General features: G+C 37.8%; 1 protein-coding gene across 1 annotated transcript; it reads left to right on the top strand.

The window, feature by feature from the left end:
* Window positions 1-6,670: 6,670 nt before the first annotated feature.
* LOC149155548 (amino acid transporter ANT1-like) lies at window positions 6,671-10,517 on the top strand. The gene is made up of 2 exons (XM_089445683.1): window positions 6,671-7,152; window positions 8,824-10,517. The coding sequence occupies exons 1-2, from the start codon at window positions 6,943-6,945 to the stop codon at window positions 9,859-9,861; spliced, it is 1,248 nt and encodes a 415-aa protein (XP_089301809.1). The 5' UTR covers window positions 6,671-6,942; the 3' UTR covers window positions 9,862-10,517.
* The last annotated feature ends 3,468 nt before the right edge of the window (window positions 10,518-13,985 follow it).

Genomic DNA, 13,985 nt, shown 5'->3' with positions numbered 1-13,985 from the left:
ACAATATATAGAATGTGTAAGGAAGAGATAAAACGCCCAAGGGTTGGGGAGTCACTCGAATCATTACAAATGGAGATGAAGAGCCAACCATCAACTACAAGTGCAGCGCTACAAACATGACATTTGGCTTGGGTGACCGTTTGCCTTCCTTCGCCACTTGGATAGAAGCCAATCTAGGGAAAAAATACTTTAAATTTCATCTTTGGTGCCAAAAAACCAAAGTGTAGATGAGCGGGCCCACTTGGAGAAGTTGCAAATCGAAAATTCGCAAAACAGAAGCAAATTTGGCAATTTTTCCTCTGTGCACCGCGCCATTTTCTCTGTGCGTCGCGCTACTTTGGGGCCTATTTTGGGGCACTTGTAGGTGTCCAAAATGTGCCCAAGTGGGCTTGTTAGAAAGCCTGTCCTATCTAATTTCTAACCAAACTGGAATTTCTGAATTTGGTGCTCATTTGCCCCTCCAAATCTTCATTCTCCCAAGACTGCTTCCTGTGTGTCAAAAAAGGGGCAGAGAGGCCATTTTTTGGGTGTTTTTGACCTCCTGGAGACTCAGATCTTGCCCAAATTTCTTGTCCGGACACCAGTAATGTGATTTTCCATGCTGGATCCAAAAATTCAAACCATTCCTCATTTGGAGCTCTAGATTTTTAGTGCTGCGCCGCAGGGAAAAAAACCCTGTATTTTGCCCAAAAATTTGTCATGTGACCCAAAATGCCCCAAAAATGCTCCAAATTTCTTGTCCGGGCACCAGTAGTCATGATTTTTCATGCTGAATCCAAAAATGCAAACCATTCCTCATTTGGAGTTCTAGATTTTTAGCGCCGCGCACTAGGAAGTGGCACGGCGCACTGGGCTTGAGGCGCGGCGCATATAGCCTGTGCGTAGCGGTTTTTGCAGGAGACTTTTGGAGGCCTTCCCGGTGTCCAAATTGGGTGCAGGATAGCTCGTTGGAAAGGTATTTGAGTCTAATTTCCAACCCAACTATAATTTTTCAATTTGGAGTTCATTTTCCCTATAAAAAATCAAATCTCCCAAGACTGGTCAAAATGTGCCAAATGAGGCTGCCTAAAGGCAGAGTGCTGTTACAATCAACTTTTGAATGCCTTACTCAACTCAAAATTGAGCTCATGATAGCTCATTGGAAATATACTTGTGTCTAGTTATCATTTTACTCATCAAAAAAGTCATTTGGCCAATTGAGCTAGGAGAAAATTTGATTTTCCCAAGGTCACTTCAGAGGTGCATCAATTCTCCTGAGGCAACTATATTTTTGACATTTCTATGAAACCGTGACACCTGTGTAAAAAGTGAAGGAGGTTTTTCTTTCTTGGCATGTTGTGGACAAAAACCTCTCTCAGTTTTCAAAAATTCATCTTTTATTTCTCAGAAACATCATTTGAGTGAAACCTATCCTGATGTGTGGAACAAGGGATTTGTCGAAATGAAGCGAAATGAAGGGGATAGGGAGCTTCTAAATTCTTGAGGAAATTTTGGGAAGTAGGGAGGGATGTTAGGAAGTAGGGAAAAGTGAAATCTCAGAGATTGAGTGAGGGGAAGGGGTCCAGAAAGGCAAAACACAGGTCCAACCTAGAAAATTGCAAGGTTGTAGCAAGAAACTAGGGTTTGTGCGAAAATGAGGAATTTGGGGGATTTTAGTGATGGGAAGTGTTTAATAAGGTACATTATGGATAGGGAAAGGCGTATGAACATCAGGATACAAGTTTTTCCGATGATTTGACCATCCAAGAGAAATTAGCTTCAAAACCCTAGGAGAGGGAAATGAACCTTGCCTAGGCGCAACTAAAGCATGAACAAGGTGTAAAATGGCCCAGTGGAACTTGACATGCTGATGAAAACCCTTTGAATGATGGTACACTTAGTTGAATGGTGACATGGAACGTCATTTGGACAACTTTGACAAGGGTAAAATCAAACCTTAGACCTAATGCCTAGTGACCAAATTTTGCTTGAAGACTCATTGAAATGACAAAATTTGACCTTGACACTTTAAAATCACTTTGTAGGAGCATGTTTGATCACTGGAGGAAGACTGTAAAGACTAACACTAACAACAACAACAAAGAAAACCTATGCTCTGATTCCAAACTTGATCTGTATATTAAACTGCTTGAGGTTTATGTAAATTGCAAGTGATCAAATTTGAATTTTGAGGCTCTTATGTTAAATTCATAAACACATAATTTTGAGGCTACGTCTCCTGGTCCAGCTTCCAATGCTCGGGCCTATATCATTATTCTCATAAAAATAGTGATTACATAAAATTACAGTGCTCAAATGGATTCAAAAACAACTCCATTGGCTTCATATCTATCAAAAACCCCTATCTAGCCTCTTGCTTCTCCTAAAAATACCAAAAACTGAGAAAGTTATGAGCTTCCCAAGTTTCGCTGTTAGTTGACCTACAATTTTGCCAAGTCCAGCTAACCGTCCTACAATTCCACCCTTTTTCTGCTAACTGGGTGACAAATTGGTGCACCACCTGTGCAAATTTTGGGATGATTAAATTTGCCATTGACTCCCGCGCATGCCTTCCTGGTCACATGGACGCTCCATGTGACCTGGGGCTAACCCCCTTGGTCTAGCTCCCTCCGAATCGACCCTTGGTCCTGGCTTATGGTCGCATGGGCAAATATTTAAAATGAGGGGGGGGGGGCTAAGCACTGGTTCCCGGTCCTGCCCTTAATCCTTGTGGGCACGGTGACTGAGGCTAGGGCTAGCCCTCGACCCCCTACCCCAATACTCCAACCACATATTATTTAAATAAAATGTTTGGAGATCCTTTTAATAAGGACTACATGTGGCACGATGTTAAGAGCAGAATTTAGTTGGAGAGAGGTGCATGGTTTGAATCCCACTGAGTGCAGTTCAGAATTCAACAAGTTTTTAGTAGCCACCGAGGTGCCACGTGGTGGCCCCGTTGGTCCACTCACCAACAACTCCACCCAATAGAATTTCGCCAACTCAACACCTAGAACCTGCCACATGGCGAGCTACCATTGGCTGTTTGAAGCCCAATTAACCTTACACAGTCAGCAAGCCCAGTTAGCTATTTGGAATGCTGACTGGGCAACTTGCACAAACTTTTGCCAAAATTTCCTCGTTTGCCAAATCAACCATAACTCATTTCTGGGAGCATACATCATTTTTTTTTCCATGAAACGAGTTGCGTCAGATTTAGAACAATGAGCTCTATCCAGTCGTTCCATTTTCAAGCCATTCCGATAACTTTCATTTTTGAGCATATTTTTTATCTAATGGATCAATCTTCCACATAACCTACTCTCAAGTTAACTTTGTAAAATTCTTCAGTATATTATTTTATTGTTAGTGACCTTTGGTTAAGGTTCTGCATATGCCCGTAGAGAGTTACTTGGTAATATTTTGGTAAGAATTTACTCTTGATCTTTGTCACCATCTATCCTAGCTTTTAATCAATGGCTTGTTCTTCTTTCTCCTTTCAGCTTGCGCATTGTCCCACCATAGTGCAGCATGACCTTTCAACCTTGTTACTGCAAACTTCACCCTTTTGTCATCGTCCATCTCTTCATATTCAAAATACTTGTCTAACTCATTAATCCAATCAAACAAATTTTCAGCTGCTAGGCTGCCATCATAGGTAGATAGTTCAGGCTTTGGTCTTGAACTTGAGCCTAACAATGATCTCAATAACTTGACTTCTGGAGTTTCCTCAGCAGGTGTTTCTCCTTCTTCCTCAACTTATTCTTTAGGTTCACTAATATCTCAAGTCTCAGGATCTCGTTGTCTTCCTACCTCCACGGCCTCTAACTGATCTTGAGGTCTCCTTATCTCTTTTCTAAGCTCTACGTTACCCATGGGTGTGCCTCCTCGACCTCATGCTCTTCTTGCTCGCATAACCATCTTCTCTTACACTGTAGATAGTATCAACTATATAAAAGGTTTGCTCTAATACCACAAATTGGTTCCATGGGTAGGCAAAAGGAGATCTTAAACTGATACACAGTCCTCCAATTTTTTTTGGCAAGTCGCTCAGAATGATTTGGCAACGCACTGTCCAAAATTCGGTTTAGCGATTTCTGGGAAAATGAGTAAAGGCCTGTGCTGTCAAATGATTTGGCAGCGTCCCTTCCAAAACCTCAATCTCCTATGCTATTAAATGATTTGGCAATCTCCTTTCCAAAATCGACTTCCATGTCCCTGACTGACTCCTCAACACCATATATGTTTCACTTTGCCTTTCTTCATCAGAGTTTGCAACGCTGGTTCGAATTTGACAGTCCGAAAATCAATCTTATAAGGGTGTTGAATGTATTCAAAATAGGGTACTATGTTTTAGTTTAAATCGCTGCAAAAAAAAAACCACCACACATTCATTGCGCCAGAACATAGTGAACATTCCTCGTAAGGTTTTGAAACCGATGCAACAAGAATACAAAAGATAAATGGCCTATCACACAATGACTGGAGGCAAAGGGGTTCAATTTCTGAGTGTAAATTGATTCAACAAGTTACATGTTCTCAAAATAATCAAATGCACAGGAATAAAACTGCAACTAATAACAATTCACAAACAAAAGTCGATTTGGTTTAATCACAAGGGCTCGATTTAATCTCAAACCATTTAATCATCACAAAAACTTACATTCTATCTCACTGTTCATTTACATTCTATCTCACTGTTCATTTACGCCATTCACACATAAATACCTTATGGTTCACACAAATTGGAAATTACAGGTGTGTTTGCAAACTTCAGAATTGTAGTTACACGGGGAAAGCAACAAGCCCCTCCTTCTAGGTACTCATTCTTTATTCTCCAGAAAAGAAAAATTGACTATGACAACCAAGAGTCATGAAAGATGTGAATCGTTTCTCCTTCTCCACAAAATAAGGAAAATTGAAAACTACATTTACAGCATAAAATAACTTTCAGGATGAGTAACTTCTCGAACTAATTTCGAAAAAAACAATGCTTGCTCCTAAATTAAATATTTAAAATTTCTAAACAAAAATATTCCCCCAACATTACCATGTGACCAACCCATCACATTGGTAAGCTCTTGTCCAAACTTCATCAAATTTTGTGTTCGGCCTATGCACTGACATTATCTCATGTGAGGTCGAAGATCTACTATTTTTGGACCTATAATACTAAATGGTGTAGTCTAACTTATAAACAAAATAACTTTTTCATCTGGTGATACAATCTCAAGCAAGATTGCAATTTTTTGTTGTTTAAAATACATTTTTGAATGCAAAAATGGATTCAGATCCCTAGAAAATCCTTGGTTACTAGAATTCCACAAATTAAACAACTTAAACTCAATTGGAAAACCCTTGGGCACTAGAATTCCACAAATTAAACAACTTAACTCAAGTTTTTAAAAATCTCTATCGGGTTTTGATTAAAATTAACCTGGAAAAATGCTCTGAAAAAGATCATTTGGTCTATATGTTAGACTGTGCCTTACTTAATATAAATGCCAGACATGTATGAATAATATATAATTTTATATCTATTTGATAATAAAATTATGCTTTTTTATCTAGGAAAAAAATATTAATGGAAATAAAAAATCTTAATAACATAAATTAATTAATTTTGAAATTGAGAGTTAATTATATGATTGAAAACCCTTTTAACCACACAAATAATAACAAATTTCCATTTATAAAATGCAAATAATTTAATAAATTTAATCACAACTTTTGATAAAAAGAAAATAATAAAAAATACATTTTAAAAAATTAAATAACATACAAATAATATTTATAATAAAAAATTTCTAAAACTTAACAACTTCTCTTTTCAATATAAATGCATTTATCAACATAATTTAAAAATAAAATAACAAAATAAAATCAACACAACTTTATACATATAAAAACGAAAAAATTTCTCTCAATAAAAGTGATGAGTTATTGTATATATTAGCAAATAGCAACTAGTAATAACTATCTTCACTACTAGTTATGACAGATTTTCCCACTATTTAAAAATAACAGCAATTTGACAGGGTTTCCCACTATTTAAAAATAACAACAATTTAACTTAACACAAATTTTCACATAATAACTAAATTAATATAAATTTTACTTTATTTGAAAAAATACAAAAATAACCATAATAACTTTCCTTAACACTAAATTAATATAAATTTTATTAAATAATTTTTATTTAACTAGAAAAATATAAAAATAACAATAATAGGTAACAATAACTTTCCTTAACACTAAATTAATAACTTGTCTTGACGATGAACCACACTAGTTGGTTCGAAATGGGTTGACAAATGATATTCCTTGTGATTTTCGCCGAAAAATCTCTCCTAACTTAATATAAATTTTACTTAACTTGAAAAAGATAAAAATAACAATAATAACCATAATAATTTTACCACAATTAATCCTAAAAACAATTTAGGATTAAATTAATATGAGTTTTTACCAAATTTGAAAAACAAATAAAAACAAAATCACACTGAAATTTTACCAACTTAAAAACATAAAACCAAAATGAAATAAAAAACATGTACCTACCACAAAATGCACACGGACGACAACTCAAATGAAATAAAAAACATGTACCTACCACAAAATGCACACAGACGACAACTCACAACTGGCAGCCCGGTTTCATTCTTAAGAGCCAGATTATTCGGTGGCGTGCTTCCTAAAGAAAAGTGAAGTGGTGGGATTGGGTTTTAAATCAAACGGAAGCTCCGCACTTGGCACGACATAAACGACTTCCTTTCACATTCATTCGCCACCGCGAAACGAGCAAACCAATAAATATCCCAGTGCATTTCGCACCCTTTCTCGCACTGCTTCACGAAGTTGGTTTTGTGTGAATTGGGTGCATGATTGAAGTTGGTTTTGTGTGAATGAAGTAGTTTCCTACTCTGTTCTGGAAACAATTCCTTATTTCTGCCGGGCAAAACAATGGCAGACGAAGGTGTTCTACCACTCTTGCAGAAACAGGGGAGGGCAGGAACTGCTTCAAGACCACAGGCCTTTGGAAATATTATTGTATCAGTTGTGGGGACTGGTGTTTTGGGTCTCCCTTATGCATTCAGAGTCAGTGGATGGGCTGCCAGTGCTGGAGCCATATTTTGTGCAGCAGGCTTGACATATTACTGCATGATACTTCTGGTAATATATTGCAGTTGCTCCTTTGTTTGGATTATGATGCTATAAGCATGATTGTTTCATTTTTTTTCAAGTACTAGCCAGTTGCATGGATAATTCCTAATTTTTTATCACATCTAGTAATAATCTTTTTCAAGATGAGAACCCACTTATGAAATGTTGTATCAGTTTGAAAAATAGTGCTTACAGTGAAACCCTTTCAAAATTAAAGAATACTTGGTTGCAATAAACCTTGAACAATTCAACGCTCTCCTGAAAATGAAATTAGGTTTGTTAAATGATTGGAAATGATGTAACTAGCAGCTTCTCCTCTGAACTTGGACCTGCTATGCACCTTGGGAGCCTTATGTTAGTACCAATAATATATTTTGGTTTGGGCCATTCGTGTGAACTCAAGATGTAGATCTTCAAAAGCTTCAGGTGTATATCAAACCAAGGTAGAGATGGATCTGTGCTAGTGCCCATATTCAATGGGCCCAGTAAATGCACACTTAGAGACACACATGAAAAGTTGATGGATTAGCCCACCCTCACCGTATCTTCATCCGCTCTGAAGAATGCACCTCATTTTCATTTAAGTATACTCATTTGTTCACCCAATTCACCGATTACATTAAATGCACAGTTAAAGCCACAGGCCTGCGCTCGCACGAAAAGTTGATGTATGATCCCCACTGAGTCTCCGGAATGTACCCCTCCTCTCCCTTGATCTGCTTACGTTCAATTGAACCGCTGGATTCCTCTGTCTTTGATTGCCTTTAAATGACTATCTAAAGATCCTTGATCTCCAATTTAAGTATTTGCTTTTACTGGCAATCGCACCAAGTGCTGCATTTCTCACATAGGTCGGTTGTGGGGAGACCTATGTGCCTGTGTGTGCCCACCTGTGATGTTGGAAAAAAAAATCACAGATCTATCATAATATCCACTTGGCAAAAATAAACAAAATGAAAAACCCACGAATCCATCTTAATATTCACCAACTTATCCAAGATTTAAATTCACTACAAGGGCACCTTGAGGAATTTGATAGCTCAGGAAAAAAACGTCACAGATCTATCGTAATAACTACCTAAGAATAAAAAACACCCACAAATCCATTATAATATCCACCAACTTGTCCAAGATTTAAATAAACTACCATGGGCACCTTTTCGAAAATGATAGCGCTTGGCATTACAAAATATAGGGGTTAGGATGGATCTGTCCCATCTTAATATCCACCAACTTGTCCAAGATTTAAATCAACTACCATGGGCACCTTGAGGAATTTGATAGTTCTTGGCATTACAAAAGATAGGGGTTAGGATGGATCTGTTTCATCTTAATATCCACCAATTTGTCCAAGATTTAAATCAACTACCATGGGCAACTTGAGGAATTTGATAGCTCTAGCTCTTGGCATTACAAAATATAGGGGTTAAGATGGATCTGTCTTAGTATTTTGCATGTTCAAAACCTAATAACCTAATATGTGAGTTTAATTTTTTATTTTTTATTTAAACTTACTTTTAAAATATCACATTTTATTTCTTTACACTTTTTAAACCACCATGGTCACTGGCATTCAATATTGTATTGTATTAGTTTCTACCAGATGACCTTTATTAGGATGAATAATAGAGATTGACAAGTGTAGTTTTGGGAATTCATATCTCCTATGGTTGTATTCAGGTCAGGTGCAGAGAGAAGTTGGAAGAGTTGGACCAAGTAAATATATTAACATATGGAGACCTTGGAGGGCACACTTACGGAAAAATAGGGCGTTTTGCAGCAGAGACAATGTTACTAATTTCTCAGTGTGGAGGGTGTGTATCCTATTTGGTTTTTGTAGGTCAAAATTTGTCCTCACTGTTCACGGGATCAAGTAATAGAAGTTTATTTTTCATTTTTATTTTAGTTCCTGTGGAAATTGCACTGGCTTGGGTTCGAACGTTGTCAGCCCTTGCTCCCTTCAGTATTTTCGCAGATGTCTGCAGTGTTTTGGCTATGGCAATTGTCATCAAGGATGATTATTCTTCATTTCAAGGGCTGGATAAGGTACAGACCTTCACAGGTTGGCAGGCCTTGCCTTTCGTTTTCGGAGTTGCAGTATTTTGCTTTGAGGGCTTTGGCATGACCTTATCATTGGAAGCTTCAATAAAAAAGCCCCAGAAATTCGGGAAGGTGTTGGGTCTGGCGTTTTTTTCCCTTACTTCTCTATATGTTAGTTTTGGATTGGCAGGGTACGTTGCATATGGAAACGAAACCCAAGATATAGTGACTCTGAATCTTCCTAATGATTGGTCTGCAGTTGCTGTGAAAGTGGGGCTTTGCATAGCCCTCCTCTTGACATTTCCTGTCATGATGCATCCTATTCATGAAATGTTTGAGATGAAACTGATAGAAAGCTGTTGGTTTCAAAAAATCTCTGTTGCATTCCCATGGGTGGAAACAGTATTATTTAAAATTCTTCGTGCGGGTTCTGTTGTTGTCCTTGCAATACTGGCCTCATCCTTGCCTGGATTTGGGGTCTTTGTCTCTTTGGTGGGAAGTACTGTCTGTGCATTGCTTGCATTTGTTTTCCCATCATTGTTTCACCTTAGAGCTTTTAGAGGCTGTCTACATTTTTCACAAAAGGCCATTGATCTGACCATTTTAGTTTGTGGAATAGTTTTTGCCATTTATGGCACATATAGTACATGTGTTATGTCTCCATTAACCAATCTGTGACCCAAAGAGGTTCAGTCTAGTACAACGCAGTCTTCTTCCAAGGAAATCCAATTGAAACACCAGAGGACAAATGAAATCAGAATTGGGCATTGGATTGTAAATGAGGCAAGGCCTTGATCTTAGTGCTGCTAAGCAATATTTAGAAGTCGAGAGAACACGAGACAGCAAGTTTCCAAAGAAAAGGGGCAGGTTTTACTTCTACATCGAGAAAGTTCCTCAAAATGTATTGCACAGATTAGCATTATGGATATTCTCTGTCAGCATCACATTTCGTGAGATTGCCGATTCGGTGTTCAATTGACCAGTACGTTCTTACAGAAACCTTGCCTGATGTGGTTTATTAGATAATTGGAAGGTGCTTTCTTAGTTTTAGACAATCTTTCGACAGCATCTCATATTGTGCAAGCTGAAAGACTGACTTGACATTCCTTGAACCTGATGAATGACAGCATAGTTAATAACAACTATGGTGGATATTTGTGAACTAGTGTCCTTTCCTTACCTTGGTATTTTTTACTTTATATGATTCGATTCTTCCAATGTAACAAAAAAATTTCATAATTTTGTATCTTAAATCTGGGATAGTTTTTTGATTTGGTGGGGTGGATATTCCAGGTAAAATGATAACCTCATGAAGCAAAAAGTGGTGTTTTAGATTTGCCAAACGCCGAGAATTCAGTCCTTTTATTTGGGATTTGGTGGGGTGGATATTCTATGTAAAATAGGACCCTTAGTGTACCCCTATGAGCTAAAATGTAGGTGTTTTAGATTCGCCAAACGACAAGAATTCAGTGCATGAGATTTGAGTTGTTAATTGATTTTATTTGCAAATGGAATGGAGGTGGTTTTTTCAGTGATTAGCAACCAGTCATCTGCTTGTATTCTAAAAACTTTTTACGATTCCACATGGAATGATATCATATAATGATTACTATTTAATAAAGTAGATATCTTTACGGACTTCAACTGAAGGTGATCTTTTTGTGGATTTGGTTATTTTTCAGCCATCTTATTGAAAGATAATATGAACTAATTTGATATGCGATTGAAGTATGTTCTCAAATATAAGAGAAATAATATGGTAAACTTTGCAAGGATGGTTCTTTTATTACATTTGTGAATTAGTTAAGGTTGTTAAGTAGACTTTGATGGTTTTGGGTGCGTGGTATTTGTCGTATGCAGTATTACTACCAAGGTTGTTAAGTCGATTTTGATGGTATGCAGTATTACTACCAAGGTTGTTAAGTCGATTTTGATGGTTTTGGGTGCTCGGTATTGGTATTGGTATTGGTCGTCTGTAGTATTAATCAATTAGTAATACCAGGTGTACTATTAATCAATTAGTAATACCTGGTGGTTTGAGGATTTTTTATTCTAATGTGTAGAGTTGAGCAGAAGAGTCATTGACTCATTTGGTTAGGCCAATAATGATGATTTTTGGTTTTTTTTTACGTGTCAGAGTTGAGCAAGCAAAAGAATCATCCCGGGTCAGGGTGTTTACTGCATTTAATTCAAAAGAGATGATAGATTTATTATTAGACTGATTTTTATCCCATAAAAGATTTATAGATAAATCATAGTGTGCATGGTTAAGATTTATAGATAAATCATAGTGTGCATGGTTTATGTATGTTGTTATGTTGTTACTATGTATAATTTGTTATCATTTATTAAAATCAATCATTTTATCTTTATAGTTTTCTGGATACGATTATGTTTTCGTTTGTTGATTAAACTGTTCGATAGTGGGTACAAATCACAGAACACAGGTGACTACATGGCACAAATTACTGGGCTTACTCTTACATTTCGATTTTCTTGTTAGGCTTCAGCCAAAATAGCTAATTACAATGAATACAAGTCTACCAATGTAAGCATGGGAATTAAAAAAATGATTGCGTTGTGTTAGTGTCAATCTTTCCAGCCTTCCTCCAGTGATCAAACATGCTCTTACAAAGTGATTTTAAGGTGTCAAGGTCAAATTTTGTCATTTCAGTGAATCTTTAAGTAAAATTTGATCACTAGGTATTAGGTCTAGGGTTTGCTCTTACTTTTGTCAAAGTTGTCCAAATGTCAGTTCATGTCACCATTCAGATGAGTGTGCCATCATTCAAAGCGTTGTCTTTATCATGTCAGGTTCTATTGGGTCATTTTACACCTTGTTCATGCTTCAGTTGCGTCTAGGTAAGGTCATATCCCTCTCCTAGGGTTTTGAAGGCAATTTCTCTTGGACTGTCAAATCATCGGCAAAACTTGTATCCTGATGTTCATACACCTTCTTCTATCCTTAAAGTACCTTATCAAACACTTCCCATCACTGAGATTCCCCAAATTCCTCATTTTTGCACAAACCCTAGTTTCTTGCTACAACCTGGCAATTTTCTAGGTTGGACCTGTGTTTTGCCTTTTTGGACCCCTTCCCCTCACTCAATCTTTGAAATTCCACTTTCCCCTACTTCCTAACATCCCTCCCTACTTCCAAGAATTTTCCCAAGAATTTAGAAGCCCCTTATCCCCTTCATTTCGCTTCATTTCGACAAATCCCCTGTTCCACACATCGGGATAGGTTTCACTCAAATGATGTTTCTGAGCAATAAAAGATGAATTTTTGAAAACTGAGAGAGGTTTTTGTCCAAAACAGGTCAAGGAAGAAAAACCTCCTTCACTTTTTACACAGGTGTCATGGTTTTAGAGAAATGTCAAAAATACAATTGCCTTGGGAGAGTCGATGCACCTCTGAAGTGACCTTGGGAAAATCAAGTTTTCTTCTAGCTTGGTTGGCCAAATGACTTGCTTTATGAGTCAAATGATAACTAGACACAAAGAGCTTTCCAATGAGCTATCATGAGCTCAATTTGGAGTTGAGGAAGGCATTCAAAAGTTGACTGTAACAGCACTCTGCCTTTAGGCAGCCTCATTTGGCACATTTTGACCAGTCTTGGGAGATTTGATTTTTGACAGGGCAAATGAACTCCAAATTGAAAAATTCCGGTTGGGTTGGAAAGTAGACTTAAAGACCTTTCCAACGAGCTATCCTGCGCCCAATTTGGACACCGAAAAGGCCTCCAAAAGTCTTCCGGAAAAAGCGCGACGCACAGAGCAGGTGGCGCGGTGCACTGGGGAGGCGCGGCGCACTGGGAGAAATTGTCCAGTGTAATTCTGAACGGGCGCGACGCACTGGGAGCGCGCGGCGCACTGGGTATGCGGCGCGGCGCATACACCTGAAAGCCCGAATTTGCTTGAAATTTCTTTAAATTGCCCATAACTTGCGTGGATTTGCCAGGTAGGGTTGTTATCTTGGTTTTTCATCCAATTTTGTGATATGTTATGGTGGTTGGTGGATGATAACAATTGAACAAAAATCTTAAACCCTACTTCTAAAGTACCTCAAAGGAAAAATTGCTGTGGGTTCCAAAATCAGTGTTTTGCTACCAAAGTCACTCTTCCATCCCATGTCTCCTTTCTTTCCATCATTCTCTTCTCCCTTATTCCATTTCTTTCTAATTTAATTCTTCCCCATCTCCAAAAATTCATTAAATCCCTATTCCCAATTCCCTTCCATACATTTCCAAATGTAAAACCCCAAACCCTACCCTATACAAAATTCCCAAACCCTCCTAAACAAATTTGTCCCAATAGTCCCTAAACCCCTACTAATTCCCCTCTTCCTAACAGTCCCTTGTTGCATTTGTCCCTTTGGTGGCAGAATTCAATCACACTACAAAAGAGCAGTCCAACACAGTTCTTTCACCGACGTTTATTTCTCCAAGGCAGTGGTGCAACAACAGTTATGTCATCCGGTCATTCATCTGATTATGAAGTGGAAACCCAAAGTGACTCACCCTTGGAAGGACATGCACCCATGAGGCTTCATAGAGGTGGCAGACATATCATTACTTGTCCCGGAACTTGGTGTACAAAGCGAGAATCGGGAGTTTGAAAGCAAAGGTAAAGAGAGCATCAAGGAGGCAAAAAGTGGATGAAGGACTCCAGATATTGGCCGAGGCATCCTTGGCCCACCATTGCCCTTGATGAAGAACCTTCAGTCCAAATTTCAAGAAATTTGGAGCAATTTTTGACATTTTGGAATTTTTGCACTAAAAAACAGGGTTTTTCTCCCTGTG

This window comes from Pinus tabuliformis, chromosome 9 (genome assembly GCF_031772625.1).
Source record: "Pinus tabuliformis cultivar Carrire ecotype Pingquan chromosome 9, CPIR1, whole genome shotgun sequence".
In the NCBI taxonomy this organism is placed as follows: domain Eukaryota; kingdom Viridiplantae; phylum Streptophyta; class Pinopsida; order Pinales; family Pinaceae; genus Pinus; species Pinus tabuliformis.
Note: the sequence above shows the minus strand (reverse complement) of the source record. Positions and strands in the feature narration are given on the sequence as shown.

Coding starts and splice junctions, on each gene's coding strand:
- LOC149155548 (XM_089445683.1), top strand. CDS start 6,943: ATGGCAGACGAAGGTGTTCTACCACTCTTGCAGAAACAGGGGAGGGCA. Junction 7,153..8,823: donor ATTACTGCATGATACTTCTG/GTAATATATTGC, acceptor GGTTGTATTCAG/GTCAGGTGCAGAGAGAAGTT.